At 48.6% G+C, this 22,124-nt stretch overlaps 1 protein-coding gene across 4 annotated transcripts in view; it reads right to left on the bottom strand.

Moving 5' to 3' along the window:
- Window positions 1-22,124, bottom strand: part of PCSK9 (proprotein convertase subtilisin/kexin type 9) — a 172,725-nt gene that overhangs the window by 35,556 nt on the left and 115,045 nt on the right. For all 4 annotated transcript variants that reach the window (XM_085602522.1, XM_085602521.1, XM_085602523.1 and 1 more), the window contains one exon: window positions 20,541-20,711. In XM_085602522.1, the coding sequence (XP_085458648.1) occupies window positions 20,541-20,711 (171 nt within the window). The remainder of the gene's footprint in view (window positions 1-20,540; window positions 20,712-22,124) is intronic.

Genomic DNA, 22,124 nt, shown 5'->3' with positions numbered 1-22,124 from the left:
TTTCAGTTCCAGAAACTTCCAACACCACACCCACTCCCCTCATTATTACTTCTGATTCCCTGGGAGAAGGAGCTGAGCAGCTTTTCCAGTACTCCAGTACTTGAGAATGGCAGAGCAGCAGTCATCTTCTGGGAGTGAGCAGGAGACCCTTGTGAGACAGAGACAGAGGAAACAGAAAGACTCTTTTATATGGCAATTTTTTACATTTCCATAGGGGCAGAAGAAGGTGAATGCTCCAAAAGTCACCTGCACTCTTTGTGATAGTGTCTTATCAAGAGGAGATCCTAAAAAGAAATACTCTTTTAGTATCTTCACTATGATCAGGCACGTTAGAGATGTACATCCTGTGGCTTATGCTCGAGCTGCTAGAGAAAACCCTCCAGCAGCTCAGCCGAGCACATCCACAGCAGCTCAGCCGAGCACTTCATCTGCGGCAGCAGCTTCACCTGCTTCTGTTCCTCTGGATATACACCCTCTGTTTAAGAGGGTGCATATACGGTGCAATGCGTGCAATGCTCTTCTCTCTTATGGGGACACCAGCATTCCCCTAATAGAGAGCAAGATACAGCAGCACACGTGCGGCACCCTATAATTTTTGCCATTTTTCTGTTCCTCTGTCCCTCTATTAACACAACGGCTCTTTTTAGAGCCACCTAACATCTAAACACTTAAATTTGATTTTTAATTCTATTTTTTTTTTCCGCCGTGCGCGCACCTCGCGGTTTAAAAAAAAAAAAATTTTAATGTTTTTTCCACCCTTCATGGTCCTTCAGGGACCCCCTGACAAAAGCTAGGGGGTCAGGAACTCTGTACCCTGCCCCCTTTTCACGTTCTCCACCTTTCTTTTTCACTGTCACACACAAAATGGCGGACAACACTTCCTGATTTCGATCGATTCGAATGTTAAATGACATGTAACCACCAATCAGAATTACGCTCGCGCACGGCACCGTGCGCGGCTATAGATATTTGTGTACTTTTAACTGCAATTTTCTCAGGAACTACTGAACAGATTGACACCATATATGCAAAAGGCACATCCCTGACCTGAGGACTACCTCTTTGCCAAATTTCAAGTAATTCTGTTCAGCCGTTCGGGCTGTACCTTCGACTAAAGGTCCTATGGGAAAATGCATGGGGAAAACGCGTTTTGGGACCCCCCTTTTTTGTCAGCCCCCGCTTGACGAATCACCCCGAGACTTCCAGGGTAGGAACTGAGCGGAGCGCCCCATTAGTTTTGAAAATTTCGCGAGGATCCGTCAACCGGCGCCAAAGTTATTCAAAATAGAATTTTCAGATTTCCTATGGAAACACGGTCCTAACTATAACTATCTACTGGCGAACGCCAGTAGATAATATATATATATATATATATATATATATATATATATATATATATATATATATATATATCCCAACAACAGTCTCACGTTACCGGAGCCCCAGACCCTGCAGGGCGGCCTCACACATGGCACGGAGCAGCCCATCTAAACATCGCCATGTAAACACAAAGTGAGGCCCAATACTGAAGCAGGATTTATTTCGCAGTCCAGCAGCGCTTGTCATCATAGCCCCAACGTTTCGGCACCATAGCCTTGCTCACGGGTGAATAACAAACGCCATATTGCGCTTGGGCGTGTTCTTAAATAAGGTACATCACGTGACTCTTTAAATCAACTTCAAGTCCCACAGTGCATTTGAAATTAAATTAATAACATGGAAGTCCTCAGAAATTGTACCTGTATTAGGAATTTTATATTCAGTACATGCACTGATGTTTGTGTGGTCATCTTAACAGCAGTCAGGTGAGTTGGAAATGCCGCAGTGTTTCTCACTCTGCGAACGACTTTGAAAAGAAATCCGCTTTCAGCACGATCGTGGCAGGGGTCCCCCTGCTCGAATCCCTTCCTCACGCCAATCCGTTTTTGCACCATTGGCGTATCCTCTGTAGGTTGGATGCGCGAGTGGGTCAGGCTCCTCAATTAAATATATATATACACATATCCTTTGTTAGAAAATTGCAATTGGCCTGGGTTTGGCCCTACGCCCGCGCCCGCTGCAGTGCGATCCGGTGTTAAACCCCATTGTTTCAAATATATATATATATATATATATATATATATATATATATATATATATATATATATATATATATATACACACACACACATATACACACACACACTGGCGGTTGCCAATAGGTAGTTCTAGTTAGGACCTATTATCCATAGGAAATCCGCAACATTCTATTTGGAATAACTTTGGCGTCATTTGACGAATCTTCGCGAAATGTTCAAATCTGGTGGGGCGAACCGGTCCACTCCTATCCGGATAGTCTCGGGGTGATTCCAAGCCCCGGGACCGCCACCCCCAAGGGCTATGAATTGAAATGGGTGGGGGGGCTCAAAGGCCCCCCAAAGCCCCGGGGACCGCTACCCCTGGGGCTTAATTTACATATTTGCGGGGGGCTCACACCCCCCCCCCCCCGCAGCACCGAGGACCGCCAGCCCGGGGTTTGATTTTACAATTTATCTGGAAAAAAGAACCTGTGTGGGGGGCTCAAGACTCCCAACACGCCCCGGGGACCGCCACCTCCCCGGGGCACTAAATAGTAAAATTGGGGGGTCCATGACAGACCCCCCAGCCCTGGGGACCAACACCCCCCGGGGCTTTGTAAGTGGTGGGAGGAGGCCGCGCAGCCCCCCTCCTGGAGCCCTTGATGGCCCTGGGGACCGCCACCCCCCCAGGGTCGGCTTCTGCAGTGTCCTGGGGTGCCCACGTTCCCGCCCTGTCATTGCAAACTGCTTTGCTTCATTGAAGCGAGAGCAGGGAAACCTGCTCTCACTTCAATAAAGCATGTTAGCTGCTCCCCATGTGGAAAAGCAAAGCCGGCTCCCGCAGGGGCGGGGAGCCAGCTGGGACCGTGGGGGGATTGGGGACCCCCCACGGTCCCCAACGAGGTGGCCAGGCCCGGGGGATGGGGTCCCCAGGGCCCCCGGGGCCAGAAGTGGCCCGGGAGGGGGGCCATGCCGTGACCCTCCTCCACTAAAATAAAAAAAAAATGCAAAGGCCGGCCCCGGAGGATGGGGTTCCCGGGGCCCGGAATTGGCCACGGGAGGGGGGCCACCCGGCCCCCTTCCCATAAATAAATTATTTTAATTTTAATTTGGGGGTCAGGCCCTGGGGGATGGGGTCCCCAGGGCCCCAAAAAAGTAAAAGGAAGGGGGGCCACTCAACCCCCTTTCCCCCAAAAATTTGGGGAAAAAAAGGACACATGATCGTCCCTGGGCCCCGACCCCTCACAAAAACACTCTGCAAACGCACCCTGTGGCGCGTTTTAAATTGGGGAATTAATTCCCCTTCAATACTGAGGGTCCCTGGGGGCCAACTAGCCCACCAGGTACCTCCAGTAAGCACCACAGGGCTGCGTTGCAGAGAGGTGGTCCAGGCCATGCCCCTTTTTACACCTCTCTGCAATGCAGCCTTATGGCGCTTACTGGAGGTACCTGGTGGGCTAGTAGGACCCCAGGGACCCTCAGGATTCAAGGGGACTTAATCCCCCAACTGTATGTCATGAATGATGTAATATGTGACATCATCAGCAGTAGATTGCGGGCGCGCGAGTTATAGTTAGCAGAACTAACTATAACGTAGGAATTTCAATGGTTTTGTACGAGTGAATGTCCAGCTAACTATAACAGCCCTGAAACCTATGGTTTTTTCAGTGGATATACACGCACACATGTATAGAAGGTAAGATCTGTTGGGTTGCTTCTCGTGTGGAACTACTGAAAGGTCCAGCAGTGTTGTGAACCAGTGCTGAAGAGCCCAAGTGGGAGCTAACAGGATCATGGTGAGAGATGTCTTCCAGAAATGGAATAAGAAGGAGAGGTAAAAGAGCAAAGGCAAATATCCCTGACCAACTCATCCATAGTGCTTTGCCCTAGTGGGTGTGGGTACCTGGAGGTGAAGTTTGGGCATTTTGTGGTTTCGGCTGTGGCGACATGGTCTATTTGAGTGAACTCCCACTTTGAAAGTAGGGAAGGAGGACTTGGGGGAGGAGTTTCCACTCATGGGTCTGTTGCTGCATCCTGCTAAGCAGGTCTGCAAAATCGCTGTTGACTCCCAGGAGATATTCCGCCAAGAGATGAATGTGGTGGTGAAGAGCCCAGGTCCACATGGTCTGAGACAGTTGTGACCATGCCCCTCCCCCTTTTTGTAAATAATACATGGCTGTCATATTATCCATGCTGACTAGGAGAACCTTGTGAGATAGTTGAGGAAGGAAAGCTTTCAGGACTAGGAAAATCGCCTGAAGCTCTAAGTAGTTGATGTGTAGGGATTGATGCTTGGCGTCCCACAGACCTTGTACTGTGAGGTCTTGTAGATGAGCACCCCAACCTGTCTCTAATGCGTCTCTGGTAAGAATGAGGTGAGGAACAGTGTCCAGAAAAGACCGCCCCGGTAGCAGGTTGTTAGTGTTCCACAATTGCAGAGACCGGTGAGTGTGGCGGTCTATTAACACTAGATCTTGAATGTGACCCTCTGATTGAGACCACTGGCCAGTTAGACATAGCTGTAGGGGACGCATATGCAATCTCGCGTGGGGAACTACGGCAATACAAGACGCCATCATACCTAGCAGACACATCACAGTCCGAACCATGAGAGATGAGTTGGTTTGGAAATGTGGGAGAGTTATTTGAAAGTTCTGAACTGGAGCTGAATTGGGACACACCAATCCTGACTGTGTGTTGAGGATTGCTCCCAGGTATGGTTGAATTTGGAGAGGTTAAAGGTGAGACATGGGAACCTTTATTGTAAACCCCAAGCTGTGTAGTAGCTCCACAGTCAACTGAGTGTACTGTTGGCATTGAAGGTAGATACTGGATTTGAAGAGCCACATTTCCAGGTAGGGAAATATGTGAATGTTTTGCCATCTGAGATGGGCTGCTACTACTGCCAAACATTTTGTGAATACCTGGGGTGCTGTGGTCACTCTGAAAGGTAGAACTTTGAATTGGTAGTGTTTTCCTGCTACGACAAACCTGAAGTATTTTAGGTATTTGCAGTGAGCAGGATGTATGGGTATGTGGATTAGGCGTCCTTTAGGTCTCGTGTTGCCATAAAGTCACACAGCTGTAGAAGTGGAATGGCATCCTGTGGAGTAACCATAGGAAAGTGTTCTGATAGGATGTAGTAGGTCTGAGGTCTGAGGTCTAAGATTGGTCTTAATGACCCATCCTTTTTTGGAATCAGAAAGTATAGAGAACATACCCCTGTGCCTTGTTGTTGATGAGGGCCTGGTTCTATTGATATTTGAGAAGAAGGGCTTGGACCTCTTGTTTAAGAAGTGTTAAATGATCTTGTGATAATCTGTAAGTGCAAGGTTGGAGGTTTGGTGGCGTGGTAATGAGCTCCAGACAATAGCCATGTTGGATAATGGCTAGTACCCACTGGTCTGTGGTGGTGGACTCCCAGACTGGGTGAAAAACCTGAAGTCTTCCCCTGACAGGTGTTGTGTGGTCGGGCGGAAGGACTGGGTAGTCACTGTTTTGCAGTGGATGTTACTTCGCGTGCTGAAGTACCCCTGCCCCTTCCTTTATTGTTACCACCTCTGAGGGAGCCCCTGAAATAGCCCTTACTGTAGGTAGATTGGTCCTGTTTTTACTTAACAGTGGAGGAATCTGTGGTGGTGGATTTATAGACTCCATTGAAGCTTGAGCTACGAAAGAGCCTTTAGGTGTACTTGAATTTGTCTCCTAAGGAGCATGCTGGTATTGATAACTCTAGTGACTATATATGAGGCATCTAAGGCAGACCTGATAGAATTATTGGTGATGGCTTGACCTTCTGCAACAATTTGTTGCCCTCTTTTACGATGGTCCTCAGGGAGATACTGTCGTAGATCCTCCATCTCATCTCAATGGGCCCGATCATAAAATGCTAGAAGGGTATGGGAACTGGCAATGAGCCAGTGGTTAGCTGCCTGCGCTGCTACGCTTTTCCCCACTGCGTCAACACATTTACTCTCCTATTCAGGAAGTGGCATATCCAGTGTTGCCTGGCTATTAGTGCTTTTACGAGCAGTAGTGAGAACTATTGAGTCTGGTGGTCCCTGACTGCGTATAAAGAAGGGGTTTGATGGAGCTGCTTTATATTTCTTATCTGCCCGTGGGGTAATTACTCAGACACGTACTGGCTCTTTGAAGATGTCGTTAGTGTGTCATAGCATATCAGGAAACATAGGCAAGAACTGTGTTACTTTGTGAGTGGATGAGAGGGTATCAAAGAGAAAGTCTTGTTCCAAAGGCTCCTTGTGTACCTCAACCCCATGGTAATTAGCTGCTCTAGCAATGACCTGTTGGTAAGCACTATAATCTTCAGGAGGGGTGGGCTGGATAAAGATCTGCATCATCGGGTGTTATAGGATCAGTATAATATGAGTCCCAGGGGGTCTGGATTCCCTAATGGCTCTATCATACCCCCAGTGTTTGACCTTAGGGACCCTGGATCTGTAACATCAAGAGGGTCATGATGTAGGAAAAGGAGGGGATGGTAGGGGTGATGAGAAAGGTGGGGAAGGTGGTGGGGGTGCAGGATGATGAGTAGGGCTGGTAGCCTTGTCCTTTGACCTCTTTTTGAGAGGAACAGGAACATCCAATGCACCCTCAAAAGTGAATTGCCTCTTTCATGAAGGAGAGGCTATAATTTACCCAGTGCCTTCTTGAATCTGGATTTCCCGTTGTCTAATGTCAATTATTTCAAGGATAGGCTCGACCGGAGACATGGGAACCAAAGAACGCTTCGAGGTTTTGGTCTCGGACAATTTCGGAATAAAGGCTTTCAGAAAGGAGGAGTGTTTTTTGATCGGCACCGAGGTAGCTGTGGTCGTTAGCTGAGTTGGTCCTGAAGAGTGGTTGGAGACCAAAGCATGCACTTGATCCAAGGAGGTCAACACCGAGAACTTAACCTTGGTGGAAATTTTCGGTGCCGGGCCCCGGGGGCAGGGCATCAGAAGTCTCTTTTCGGATCCGACCATAGCCAGATGGCAGTGGTGGTCTAACAGCCTCTAGTATTGTAAAGGGTGAATGATTTAAAGTCTGCTAAGGTTTTGGAGCAGGGTCTGGGGCACTCTAATTCCTTTTCAGCGTTGGAGCTGGAGATTTCTTCGATGGAGAAAGCCCCTTGTTCTTCCTCAGCAGCATGCTCTTTTTGGGCATGCTCCCGACACCACCACCCAAAAAAATTGAGAGGGTTGTCTTCACTTTGACGAGACATCTACAACCGACGCGTCCTTCGATCTCGGAGAGTCTTATTTTAACAGAAAGACTAACAGGAGTCTCAGTTGGACTCACGGAGATCGGGTGAGAGGCAAAAGTTCCACACCAAGTGTTGATGAGTGTGCAAATAGTTGGAAAGGCACTGCAGGCAAAATTGAAAAGGTGTTCGTTCCATTAGGAAAACATCTTCAGCACAGACTGTGCATATGAGAGGGAAGGCCCGAGACGGGTGGCGCTCCGAAGGCCTATCGGTCGGTGCCCGAACCGACACAGTTTTCCAGCGACGCTGCGATGGAAAAGCGCAATTAAGACAAACTATACAGTCGAAAACAGAATAGGAACAAAGACTTGTACCGAACTCAGTTCAACACTGAGGTTAGGCACACATGTCCAAACCAGACGGCGGAGAGAAAACAATCTAACAAAAGAATCGATGCCCATGAGCAGTATCACCGAGAAGGAGTCACTCGATCTTGTGATTGGAAAATCTTCTTCGAAGAAAAATAACTTGCACAACTTTGAATTCAACACTAGATAGCAAGCGTATGCAGAGCATGTGCATTTACAGCCACACATGCCACTGAACTACATGCACTGAAGCTGAACATGCACCCTCGGTGTAACACGAGCAATAGTCCCCCAAACAACAGATAAGCAACCAAAACGTAAAGATACAGTACTTGGTCCCTGCTATGTGGAAAGAAATGAAAGACAAAAAGGAGGGACAAAGAGGCAGGACTGACCACTAGCAAGCAAGGATTTTTAAAGGACACCGAAATAAACAAATGAAAAGCAGTGGCGGGCTGTAAGCCCAGAGAGTGAATACAGCATGTCTCAAAGAGACAGCATGGTCACTCTAGTGGCATCCGTGGTAGAGATCTGATAAGGCACAGTTAGTGGCCAAAGCTGCAACAGTGATCATGGGTAAGTGACTGATGAAAGTGACTTACAGAATAGTGACTGCATTCAAAATCATGTGGTACAATTATTGTCGGTTCCAGGATCAGCTTCCATGGATATACATTCACTCAAGGCACATGATCTAGCATTATCCTTACCACAAGATTAATTTTAAACCTGAGACACTCGACAAAGAGCAGTGCATTCCTAGGAAAGTTTGGTGCAATGTTCTAAGAACCAAAGAATTCCTGTGCTACTCAGAAGTACAGCCTCAATTAAACATTTTAAACAAAGCAGGTGCCAGCAGAAACATCTAGAGGGGTCAATTTACGGCATGGGCTGATCTGAGACTAGTTAGTAAACATCTGTCCGCCCACAGTGTCACCTCCCTCCTTCCTATTGGCTGTACATCACCAGCGGGCGACCCTGCTGAACAACAATGTACCTTAGTTCGTGTAAGAAAATATAACAGATTTCTGCTAGGAATAATTTAACAAAGATTTTCTGATAAGTGCCTTAGAACAAGCCCAATGTTTTCCACCCCAGTTACCCCACAAGACTTTCCAGTGTCTATTTTATGCAGACATTGCACCTTTGGACCCGATACCTATTGACTTACAACATGGTTTAAATAGGTTTGGTGTATATTACAACTGTAACCATTTAAAGATCAACATAGGTACTAAAGTAATGGTGTCCCGATAGAGGCAAAGTATAATTTTCCTGAACACTAGCTGAATGCCCATTTGAAATAGTTACACAATACTGGTATTTAGGAGAGCTTTCTCTACTAACTTGCTTATAAATTACTTTGATTCCATCATTGCATGCGCAAGGGCGGTTGCTGGGGCTTTGGGGAAACTACCTGCTAGAATGGGTTATAGGATAATACAAGTTCTATATTAAAATGAAGAGTTAAAAATATTGAATTGTTAGGATAGGCAGCCCCCCAAGGACACACCTCCTGGGCAGAAGTGGTTGGATGATTTCCTCGATGCCTTTGGGCTCACGGACTTGTGGCGCCTAATGCATCCCACGGACAGGCACTTCACATTCTACTCCGGGCCACATCACTCCTTCTCCCGCCTAGATTATATATTGACGCCACTACAGCACGACATGGTAATACGGGAGGCCTCACACCTGGCGCGTGGCATCTCTGACCATTCACCCGTTTGGACGCACATCACGCTGGGTACGGGCCGAGAGGGCTGTGTGCGGCCGATCAATGCCTGGCATCTTAAAAACGAGGATCTCAGGAAAAAACTGACCCGCTCCATAACTCACTACTTCGAGCACAATGTCGGATCGTGGGCTCTACAGTAACTCTGTGGGAAGCTTTTAAAACTGTTCTGAGGGGTGAGGCCCTATCGGCTATATCAGGCAGTCGTAAGGACAGGGTGGCACAGCTGAATGCCGTTGAATCGGACCTACGGGCGCTGGAGGAGGAGGCTTGCGTGGACCGGGAACCGGAAGTGCAGCATCGGCTGAGACTAAAAACTGAGGAATACAGGGAGCTGCCCACACTGCGGCACTGCACAAGGCGGGCATAATCTACGATCAGGGCGACAAAGCGGGCAAACTTATAGCTTGGCTCGATAAAAAGCAGAGGGCCCACAGAGTGATACCGGAAATACAAACAACCTCGGGGGCAGTGGTTACGGAGCCCCGGGAGATCGTAGCAGAGTTTGCGCGGCATTTCCGACAGGTCTACAGTCGGGGATCAGACCGTCCTGAAGAGGACTCTGTTGCCCTGCTGACGGATATCCGTATGCCGTGCCTTTCGGAGGTCGACAGGGAGGCCCTTGAGGCTCCACTTGCCGCGGCCGAACTAGAGCGTGCGATCGTAGACCTCCGCCCTGGGAAAGCTCTCGGACCCAATGATCTCCCGATTGAGCTCTACAAGCTAAAACCGGACGCCCTTAGAGGACATCTCCAATGAATGTTCGAAGAGAGCAAGGCTGCAGGCACACTGCCGCGCGACCAGCGCATTGCGACCATAGTGGCTATCCCAAAAGAAGGGAAACCGAGAGAGCTGTGTTCCTCTTACAGACCGATTTCCCTGCTGAACGCGGAACCGAAAATACTGGCGAAAACTCTTGCCAATAGGCTACAATCTGTACTACCCGGATTGGTCCACCCGGACCAGTCCGGCTTCATGCCACATCGCAATACGGCTCTCAACATCCGACGCCTGAATGGTGTACTGGGGAGGTGCCACACGATAAGGGAGGACGCGGTGGTGGTGTCGCTTGATGCCACCATGGCCTTTGACACCCTAGAATGGCCCTATATGATGGCGGTGCTCCAGAAACTGGGCTTTGGCCCCAACTTCATAGCCTGGATTTGTCTCCTGTACTCGGAGCCCCTGGCCCAGGTGGTGGTAAATAATAGGGTCTCGGAGGTCTTCGCCCTTGGGAGGGGAACCAGACAGGGCTGCCCGCTCTCGCCCCTTTTATTTGCGCTCTCCCTTGAGCCTCTTGCGGCATGGATTAGGCAAGATATCTACATCAAAGGAATACAGTGGGCGGACGGATGGGAGGACAAAATCTCCCTGTATGCCGATGATGTCCTTCTTTACTTATCCCATCCTCGGCGGTCCATTGTAGCCGCCATGGATATTTTTACGAGTTTCGGGAAAAATTCGGGATTCCGCATCAACTGGGGCAAGTCCCTAATTTATGTCCTCCACGGCAGCCCCCCCAGGCTTCCCAGCGACTGCCCGCTCACCTTTGCAGAGGGTGGGTTCCGTTATCCAGGAGTCTTTGTCTCAGTGGACAGGACACTTACGTACGAACAGAATCTACTGCCACCCCTGCGACGGCTCCAGCGGGACTCCGAGGTCTGGCGGAGGCTTCCGTTATCCCTGCTGGGCCGTGCGGCCTTATTCAAAATGATGGCCCTTCCGCGGTTTCTCTATGCCCTCCAAAACTACCCAGACCTAGTGCCGAATTCCTATTTCGTGGCTATTGAGGCGGCGCAGCAGGCCCTCCTCTGGGCAGGTACACCTCGGATAGCGCTGCGTAAGCTCACACTGGGATGGTATGATGGAGGGATTGCCCTCCCGCACATCCGCAAATACTATTGGGCCGCCCATTTATCGTCAATCAACCACGGGACGTACAGGGACGGTAATGACCCAGGGTACGGGATGGATCGATGGCTACTCCCAGGTGGGAATTATGAAATCGCACTCTACTCCAAACCCGGGAAACATCAGCTCACTGGGCCGACCAAACACACGGTGCAAATATGGCACGCGGCGCATCGGCCACTGGGTTGGTCCGGCACTCTGACTCTGGCCACTCCACTGTGGGCGTCGGAGAGACTGGGCAGCCTGGGTCATACGAAGGGGTTCCGTAGTTGGGACCTTATTGGCATCTCGCAGGTAAAAGACCTGTGGGGACCCAAGGGGGTCAGATCCTTTGCTTACCTGCAGGAAACCTACGATTTAGCTCCTACTGAAGATTTCTGTTATCTGCAGATCAGGCACTCCCTTCGCGCCAACATACCGCCAGGGACTAAGCCCCCACAGGCCTCCCCTCTTGAGGACAGGTTACTCGACGGCTACATGCCCGAGCACGCCATTTCACTTACATATAAGAAATTGATAAATAATCCACCGGACCCTCTCGGCTCCCTTAAAGAGAAATGGGTGGCTGACGGACTGGAGATTGATGATGAGGAGTGGGTGGTGGCACTGGCTTCCCCGAGGGAGGTGGCGATATCGGCCAGACTTCGGCTTATACAACTTAAAGTGCTACATAGAGTGTATATCTCGTGCACAAGACTGCAGGCGATGGGACGGGGGGGGGGGGGAGGGGCTCTGCAGGCAGGGCTGCGGGGTAGCCGGCTCTTTCTTCCATATTCTGTGGGAATGCCTGTATGTACAGTGGTACTGGAGGAGGGTTGTGGCTTGCATGCAGGAGGTATGGGAAGTGGACTTACGCCCGGAGGCAAAAAGATGCCTCCTGAACATTTGGGAACCCACAGACTTTTCTGCGAGAGGGAAACTCTGGGTCACACTGGGGCAAATAGTGGCAAAAAGAAACATAGCCCGCCTTTGGGGTGCACCTGCTCCGCCGAAACTGGCAGATTGGCAACGAGACATGGATTGGTGTATGCTGCAAGAGAAGACTGTGTACACGGCACGGGGGTGCCCCCGAAAGTGGGGGGGGAGGTGTGGTCGAAGTGGAACGAATACAGAGGGGAAATATGTGAGCCCCCGCAGGCCCGCCGCTCCGTATTGGAGAGTATGGGCTGAAAGATCTCTTCCTTCATGGGGTTATGTAAGACCTATTGCTTTACACTGTCCAGGCATGTAACCGGGGCTGCAGCGACTCATTTGATTACTGATTGACCATATTGTTCCTTTGTATTTTGCAACTAATAAAAAAAGATTTAATAAAAAAAAAAAAAATTGAATTGTTACTCTACAAGTATGAAATTCTACACTGGAAGCATCTATTCAAATTTTAATTAACTGAAATGCACATTTGGAAGTGTTGGCTAAGACTGGCAAAAGATATCCCTGGGTACTACTTTTAAATACCATGCAAGAACAGTGATATACTGGAATGTATCTTGTAAGCAAAACAAAAGGTCCCAGGTATGTACATTTAAGGTCAATCTGAGGCTTTGAAGTTCAATTTGTAAGAGGGCCACAATGCTGTTAGTATTATATATTGGAAGAACATAATTAGGCATTTATGAAAATAAGAAAGTTCTGAATTAGACCAGCCAGCTTGCAAAATAAATTCTATATGCAAACAAGAACAGCTGTCCCATTACAGCATGGTCTCATATAACTGGAAGGTGAATGTTGTAGCTCAGGATATGTCCAATACCAAACCTGGAAGTAGTGGTGGCTTGGATGACTACCTTTGATCAAGGTCTAAATTGTCCTTTATGTCAAAAGGCCACTCAAACCCTGATTCAATGTTTTGTAATTGTGAGAGAAGTTGATGGATTATCGTAGACCAGTATTATTACCAACTTTTTCAAAACGGCACATGTCGTGTACAGGAACTTGAATATAATGAAATGTAGGAATATCCAGTTATGTATTAAGTCAGAAAAGCTTTTTACAATATTTCACGGATTGATCAAAAGGGAATTTTTTTCTACATTGCATTTTATTGTATATTTGTAGGTGTTTTTTTTAAATGTTTGCATTGCCTACATTGACAAAAACTGAACGAATAAATACACTTGAAAAAAGAGATTACTTTTATTTTATGACTTTTATATGAACTCTAATCGATGCCTATCTTGGCAAGGAAATTAACTTGATGACAACATTGAGACTTATCAATGAAATAGAAACACGTAGGCTAGTTTACCTCACCAATTTTATCAACTGCAAATTTCTCTGGTTTTTCCCCATGCCTGCTCTCTCAAACCTAATGTCATTAATGCACAAGTTACTACTTGTGTAACGATATTTCTGTAAGAGACATTAGTTAGTGATATATTCCTTACCTTAGAATATTCCCCAGGCGACAGTCTAGATCCGGAAATTTTTCTGATTAGCAGTACCTCTGCGCACCAGTAGGTGGCGCCGTGTGGCTCCGTGCCCCGTCACCGGCATCGTGCCCACCGGGATGACGTCACTGAGGTTACTTAGGCGCCACCCATGAACGCTGATGTCAGTTCTGCACACAACTTTCCGCGCCGAAACGCAGTCATGCGAGAAACTGACCTTTGGTGCATAAAACTAGGGTCCTAAAAGGGGATGACCTTAACCCTAGTAATCAGTTCGCAGAACTGGGAGGATAGGTGGGGCGGTAAGGAATCTATCGATAACTAATGTCTCTTACAGATATATTGCTACACAAGTAGCAACTTGTGCATCTGAAAGAGAAGCGTTAGTGATAGATTCCTTACCTTAGAATAGATACCCCAGCAATACCAACCCCGGTGGTGGGTCTGCGAACAAGATTACACCAGAAAGTCACGGAGAACAGAACGGCCAAAGAAGCCGTCTCTCCGGACCTGACTGTCTAGGCAATAGTGCTTGGTAAACGTGTGCAGCGAGGCCCACGTAGCTGCCTGACAAATATCATGCAGAGGGACACTGCGTCCCAAGGCAGTAGTGGCTGCATTTGCCCTGGTCGAATGGGCACGCAGTCCCACAGGTGGCTCCTTCTTGGCCAAGGAGTAACATGCTTTGATGCACAGAACAACCCACCGGGAGATGGACCGTTTGTGCACCGCCTGACCTCTTTTGGCACCCACGTAGCCAACAAAGAGTTGATCATCCACCCGGAACTGCTGTGTACGCTGCAGATAGAATGCGAGCGCACGTTTTGGGTCCACACGGTGGAGCCGCTTCTCTTCCCTGGAGGGGTGCGGAGGCAGAAAAAAGGTGGGCAAAGTGATGGTCTGTCCGATGTGGAAGGGCATGACAACCTTTGGCAAGAAAGAAGGACGTGTCCTAAGAACCACCTTGTCCGGATGAACAGAAAGGAAAGGAGGTTGGGAAGAAAGAGCCTAGAGCTCACTAACTCTCCTGGCAGAGGTCATAGCTACCAGGAAAGCCGTCTTGAGAGTAAGAGGACATAAGGGACAGTTATGAAGGGGCTCGAAGTGAGCGCACATCAGAAAAGTCAAGACAAGATTCAAGTCCCACTGAGGCATTATGAAGGGCACAGGTGGGAATTTATGCGTAATGCCCTTAAGAAAACGGTTAACAACCGGGGACTTAAAAAGAGAAGGCTGATCTGGAAGCCGTAGAAAGGCAGAGATAGCCGAAAGACAGCCTTTGAGAGTGCCCAGAGCAGAGCCCTGCTGGGCCAAAGAAAGAAGGAACAGAAGAACCTCAGAAAGAGGGGCAGAAAGGGAATCCACAGTCTTAGCTGTGCACCATGCCACAAATCTGTTCCACCTACAGGCATACATCGTTTTAGTGGAGGGACACCTGGCTGCCAGGATGACATCACAGACTTGGGGAGGAAGATCGAAAGGTGTCAACTGTCGCCGCTCAATCTCCAAGCATGGAGGTGGAGGCTAGACAGGTTCGGGTGGAGGACCGTCCCCTGCTGCTGCGACAGAAGATCCTCCCGAAGAGGCAGATGGATCGGGGGATCGATGGTCATACTGAGTAGCTCGGGATACCATATTCTTCGAGCCCAGTCTGGAGCCACAAGAAAAACTTGGGCCCGGTCGCGCCTGATCTTCTGAAGCACTCAGGGCAGAAGTGGTATAGGCGGAAAGGCATACAACAGACCACAGCTACACTCGAGATGAAAAGCGTCTACGAGCAAGTGCCGCCTTGGAAATTGCAACGCGCAGAACTGATGACATTGCGCGTTCTCTTCGGTGGCAAATAGATCTAACCAAGACCTTGCGTCACGTCCAAGTTCAGACGCCACTCGTGATCCAGCATGCACCGGCGGCTGAGTTCGTCCGCCCTGGCGTTCAGAGAACCTGCCAGGTGTTGAACCACCAAGGTAATGCCTTCATGTTCCAGCCACATCCAGAGGCACAGAGCCTCCTGACATAGGGTCCATGACCCCACCCCGCCCTGTTTGTTGCAATACTACATGGCGGTGGTGTTGTCCATGAACACCTGCATTGCACTGCACTTCCCCAGACAGAGGGAAGGATTGCCTTCAGTGCAAGCCGGATCGCCCGCAGCTCCAGAAGGTTGATATGGAGCTGGGACTCCGCCAGAGACCAGAGGCCTCTGATCTCCGCCTCTCCCATGTGGCCTCCCCAACCCAGGAGAGACGCATCCGTCACTACTGTATGCTCCAGTTGGGGAAGCATCTGCCACTGACCCAATCGCGATTCGTGAGCCACCACTGCAATTGCTCCTGGCCTACCATGAACCGCAGGTAACGCCGGTGGGCCGGCAGGACGGGAATGTGAAAATAAGCGTCCTGCAAGTCCAACGCTACCATCCAGTCTCCAGGGTCCAGGGCAGACAGGACCTGAGCCAGAGTCAGCCTCTTGAACTTCTCCTTCCGGAAGAAGCGATTGACGCCCTGGAGGCCCAAGATGGGGCGCAGGCCCCCCTTGTCCTTCTTGGGGACCAGAAAGTAGTGGGAATAGCAACCACTCCCTACATCCTGATAGGGAACATACTCGATGGCCCCCTTGGCCAGGAGGGCCATGACTTCCTGGCGGAGAAGAGCCAAATGATCCCCCGACATGCGGTGGAACCGAGGTGGCATGGCTGGAGGGGAGGACAGAAAGAGAAGCGAATAACCTTGGCAGATTATCTGCAGCACCCACTTGTCTGACATAATCTCGCACCAGTGGTGGAGGTGAACCCTGCCACCCACTGGGTGCCCCCTGAAGCTCGAATTAGGAAGGTTTTGAGGCGGAAGCAGCAGGGGTGGAAGTGGACTGCCCCTCACGCTGGTTGCCAGACCCCCCCATGCGGAACCTATGTCCGCGGCCTCGCTGAGGCTGGTTCTGCACAGGCTTGCTGGAAGAGTGCGCCTGGGTACCCCTGCCCTGGCCATGAAAGGAACGAAACCCCGCCATGGCAGGGTTTTTCGAGGAAAGACCCAAAGACTTGGCCGTGGCACGAGAGTCTTTAAAGCGCTCCAGGGCATGGTCAGCCTTATCACCAAAGAGGCGAGAGCCATCGAAGGGCATGTCCATGAGCGAGCTCTGGACATCAGGTGAGAAGCTAGTGGAATGCAACCAGATGTGGCGTCGCAACGCTACCGTCGTGGAAATCGCCCTGCCCAACGAATCAGCGGTGTCCAAACCACACCCGATGGAAAACTTTGCTGCATCGTTACCCTCCGCAATTGCCTGGGAAAAGACAGCCTGGACCTCCTCAGAGCACTGAGGCAGAACCTCCGCCACCGAATCCCACACTGTATGGGAGTAACGGCCCAATAAGCAGGCGGTATTAACCGACCTCAACCCCACACTGGCTGAAGAGAACAACCTCTTGCCATATTGGCCCAGCCTCTTGTCCGGCGGCGCCGAGGGAAAGGCACTCTGCGATGTCGAGGCCTGAATGACCAGGCTCTCAGGCGTGGGATGAGTGGTCAAGAAGGCGGAATCACCAGGTGCCAGGCGATGACGCCTAGTGGCGTTTTTGTCCACCGGCGCCCCCGAGGCCGGCCGCAACCAAGTACCCAAGAGGACTTCAGTAAGGGCCTCATTGAAAGGGAGCAGCGGCTCCGACGACGTAGACGCCATCTGGAGCACCTCCGTAAGGAGGTTGGTCTTAAGGGCCACCGTAGGGAGGTCGAGGTGGAGAGTCTCCGCGGCTTGACGCAGCACCATAGTGTAGGAAGCGCCCTCCTCCATAGTAGGCGGAGGCGAGGCAAACCCCGGGTCAGAAGACACATCAAGTTCACCCGCATCTTGAAGGTCATCCACCCAATCCTGCTCGGAGTCACACTGCCGCGCAAGGGGTTCCTCGGAGCCGTCCCAGTCCTCATTCGGCTCCGGGGTAGAAGGAGCTGGTCGCGGCGGCAAGACTGAGAGGGGGCCAGAGGCGCCGGGAACAGCGCTGCCCGGGGCCGAACAGGAGCCCCATCCCAATGAGGATCCCAGGTCGGAACTAAATGGTCCAAGAACTGAGGCAGGGGCGGGATAAACGGCACCCAGTGCGGCGCCGGGGGCCGGAGCCAAGGGCAGCGCCGGGGCCGAAGCCAGCAGCGTTGCACCTTGTGGCTCCTGGGCCGGAGCCGCGGGCGCTGGTTCCAGTGGTTCCGGGGCTGGCGCCGCCAGGTCAACAGGATCTGGACACGGGGCCGCGAGGCCCGCAGGCACACCGGCGGGAGCCCGAGGCCTAAACAGGCAGTCCGAGGCAGCAAGAAACTCTTGCTGCTGTTCGGGAGTCGCCGACGGACCCGGGTAGGCCGCGGGACTCCCAGGCTCCAGAGTAATCACCGTGACGTCATCCCAGCACGCACGGCGCCGGTGATGGGCGTGGAGCCGCACGGCGCCACCTACTGGCGCGCAGAGGTACTGCTAAGCAGAAAACTTTCCGGATCCAGACTGACGCCTGGGGAATATTCTAAGGTAAGGAATCTATCACTAACGTGTCTCTTTCAGATTCTGTATTTCATCCTCCCCTTCCAAAATGTCTTGGTTTTTACTTTCATCAAATTCATCTGGACATTGCTTCTTTTAATTATGATTTACTTAAACTGCAATAAATGTACAACTGCTCTCAATATGTCTGAAGACAAGTCAGGTACTCAGTACTGAGGGGAAGCATAATGTTTTGATAATTTTAAGAAGGCTCTTTGCTCCGGCAGTGCCAGCTTCACTTTGTCGGAGGTCTGTATTTGGTGTACTTCACTTAAGTACTTATACGCTTTAGTGCTCTTGGAGGACGACCAAAACCATAAAATGTAATTACTGGATTTACTGGAAAGCATAGTTAGGCTACAGGGTTGTAGAGCTTACTAAATTGCAGAAAGACCTGTAATTACAACTGTATTTAAATACATTACAGCTTGACAGACACTTGTAACAGTATTCAGAACCTATCTACAAAAGGAATGAAGTAGTGGAGCTTCTTATGACATATGAACGGACTTGTATGAGATTTGTTTGCTATAGTTTAAAGGGAACCAGCTCTTATACTTAATTTGTTGCACTGAATGAGCTCTAATAGCTATTGCTGAAACATTTCTGTGTTGAATGTGGAGTATTTGATAACAGGAAACTGTAATTAATTCAACCTGTATTTCCCTGTTAATTTTTTGCAAAGTAGTAGGCCAGGGCTTGCTTCATGATGCTTACTGGATTGCACAAATTAAGTAAAGATGTACATTTATGGACAAGTTGTCATTTTGGCTACTGCCCAGTCCCATCAGAAGATGGGCAATTGTAACTCTAACAGGATAATGTGGGTGTCTCCATTCAAGGGATCCTAAGATTCCATGGTCAGTCAGTTGTCCACTCCCTAAGGATTATCAGTTTTAAACACACCCTGGCCGATAGTCCACCTGTCTACCAAGGGGGCTGAGGCCACTGTGGGGTATCTCATTATTGCATTTGTTATATATTTTATGTATTGGTCTATTCAATGTATAGTTTATTTCTCCCTCTTAGATGTTGGTATATCCGGTTAGTGTGCTCCGTATTAGATTGTAATAATTCAAAGAAACAATGACAGTTGAGTTGGCAGAACTGTAGCTTGACTGGAGTTTCTGGTTTGATTGAAATACATTTCTATTTGGAACATACATCTATACTCAGTGGTGCTTATTTGAGAAGAATTTCACAATCCTGAAAAACATCCATCTTCCAGTTTTAGCATTTTGAGAGATCCCCGCCTGCCTCACGGGGTTCTCTGTGATATGAAAAAAGGTCCCGAACCCCTCTTCCAGCTCTCAAGTGTTACTGAGCAGGTTCCATAGTTGAAGCTCTCACGCTGCAAACAAGGGAGTCTTCAATAGGCCAATGTGAGAGTCACTATGACCCAGCAGTCCTTAAGTAGCCAAACAGTAGTGTCAGGGGTTACAGTTGACTGAGCCAGCCGAGAGACTAGCTTCAGTAACCCAGCAGTTCCCCCACCTCTAAATGGAGTGGAAGAACCACAAGTTTAGCAGGACGGAAGAACTGCTGTTTCACGGCATTCCTCCAGCTCTGCCAAACCCTAAATAAGGCCAGAGTCTGTAATTGATGCACTGATCCAGCTGGAAGTCTCCCTTTTACTCTTGAAACAGAGCTGTTGAGCTTAATGCATCTAAAATTCTGCAAAACCTGAATCAGATAAATTTATTTCCTAGGAACCTCAGGAGAATAGGTAGTTCTGCAAAAGCGAGATCGGAGATGGCATCTGCATTCTTCAGCTGTGAGCATCACTGATTGTTCTGCGAAAAATGTATGAAGGAATGGCAAAGAGCTTATTATTACATTGACCCAAGTAGAACTACAATTAAATTTGAGGTCATTAATCATTCAATCGATTCCCAAAAGAACACTGCCATATAAAATTAAATTGAGAAATGCATGAACATAAGTCCCTACATGATTGTCAAAATCTGTAGCACTCATAATGCCATAAGTGGTAAATGTATTTGAAATACGAGAACTGATTACTGTGATTACCTTGCTGCTCTAAAACCTACTCCGTATGCAGAAGATGTTTTTATAGTAAATATTACAATGGCTCTAAAACCTTAGGTGTAGGTTAGGTACCTCAGGTTCATGAATTCCACCGTGTGAGCCCTAGCAGACTGTTTATCAATGTGTTGCCCACTTACTTGGCTGTTGTGCACTCAATTGGTCAATGTGCAGACCCAATATGCAATACTGATCTTAAAGTAAAACATTCTATATGTGATGATAAATTAAGGATCTGGTCCAAGATTCAGGTCACATTGCATTGATACAACAAGATGGAGCAGCATACATAGTCCAACTTACCTGTTGAGAGTTTTGGAGGAAGTCCTGCAATTCTATTGGGTGTGATTAACCTCTGATCCTCGGGAAACCAAGCTTCATTTATCACATTTTTTGTGGAGAAATGGATTAATCTTTGCCTTAACTCTGACACAGTAAGGCTAGTCTCTCCATTCAAAATCATGGCTGCAATACCTAGGAGAAAAGACATTTTATTTCACTACAGTTATGCAACAGTTTTATCTTTGACTACAAATAGTATTAGTATTCTAGTTATAATGGGGCATAGGAGTGGTGTGCAAACAAATATATTTATGACCCTGTGTTTCTTTTGAATATAATGGTGTTCTTGGAAAAGAGTCAGACTTGGAAGAGGCTAGATTCAGCTCATAAAACCAATACAGATGTATTTTTTTCTGGCATTTCAATTTAGTGTCTGCACCTCAGTGCTGCTGCTTCTTTTTTTTCTTTTTAAAGTAGAGACATTGACTTCCTGCCCATCATCTCATCTTGGATTGAAGGAAGATTGCCTTAAACTACTACTTGTATCTCCATTCTGTGTTTTTCACAAACAGTTTATGCCATACCCAGGTCATCAACTGCCCCCTGTTTTGATGCCTCCGCTTCTCAATGCACAGGTCCCTTTGCTTCCTCCAGACACTCCCCTGTGTTTTACATGTGGTGTCCACAGGAGATAACGACTTCTCCTGCTAAAGTCCATCCTAATCTGGCTCTTGTTATTCATCACCAAGAATCAAAGGCTAATTGTGAGAGTCTAACAAGTCTATCTCTGCGCAACACACCTTACCCTATGACGCTGTTGAAATCTTTATCTGTATCACTGAGGAAGCCCCAAACTTCGCTCCAATACCATTTCATGCCAAGGATGCACTTTGGGCTCAACAATCCTTTTGTGGTTCCCTGCAGCAGGGCTTATGTTTCCAAATTACCCAAACTACAAAAAATGCAAAAAAAGCTTCCAAGGGATGGCAAGCTGTTGAGAGGTATTGATGACTAGGCTTTATTTACTGAGTGTGACCATTACCCTTATCAGGAGAATGTCAAACTTTTGTAAATACCCAAAGTCCCTACCTCCTTACACTCACTGTAGCCGTTCTGTGTTGAGCTTCGTGACATTTAAAGAACCCCTTGAAATTGCCTTGGGGTGGTGGTGGGGGGGGGGTGGGGGGGGGGGGGGGGGGAGTGTTGCATATTAACATGACACGCCCTATGATATTCTGGGGGCACTGACCACTGGTAGGCTCAGTGTTACTGAGAGAGGGTTGGCAAGGGTGACTTTCAGGGGTTTTTTCTAATCCAAATTGGTGTTAAAAGCAAAACAAATAAAAGAAAACCTGCTGAGGTGGTTGGTAGACAGTTTGCTTATAAAAAAAAGAAAGAAAAAAAAAAGGTACCTTTTTTTCTTCAATGAATTCGAGCAATGCATTAGACAAAGATTATGTCAGACTTTTATGGTGTGTTACTTCTTGCTACTTTGTCAAAAGCTACCTCAGTAGCGGTTAGGTGCTAGGGCAGCTGGAAAGCTGAACTGAAGATTGACTGGTCAATCAATGAGATATGAGGACAGAGAGACTATATGCTCAGGGA

Source organism: Triturus cristatus, chromosome 4_2 (genome assembly GCF_964204655.1).
Source record: "Triturus cristatus chromosome 4_2, aTriCri1.1, whole genome shotgun sequence".
Lineage (NCBI taxonomy): Eukaryota > Metazoa > Chordata > Amphibia > Caudata > Salamandridae > Triturus > Triturus cristatus.
This window is presented reverse-complemented; position numbering and strand designations above follow the sequence as displayed.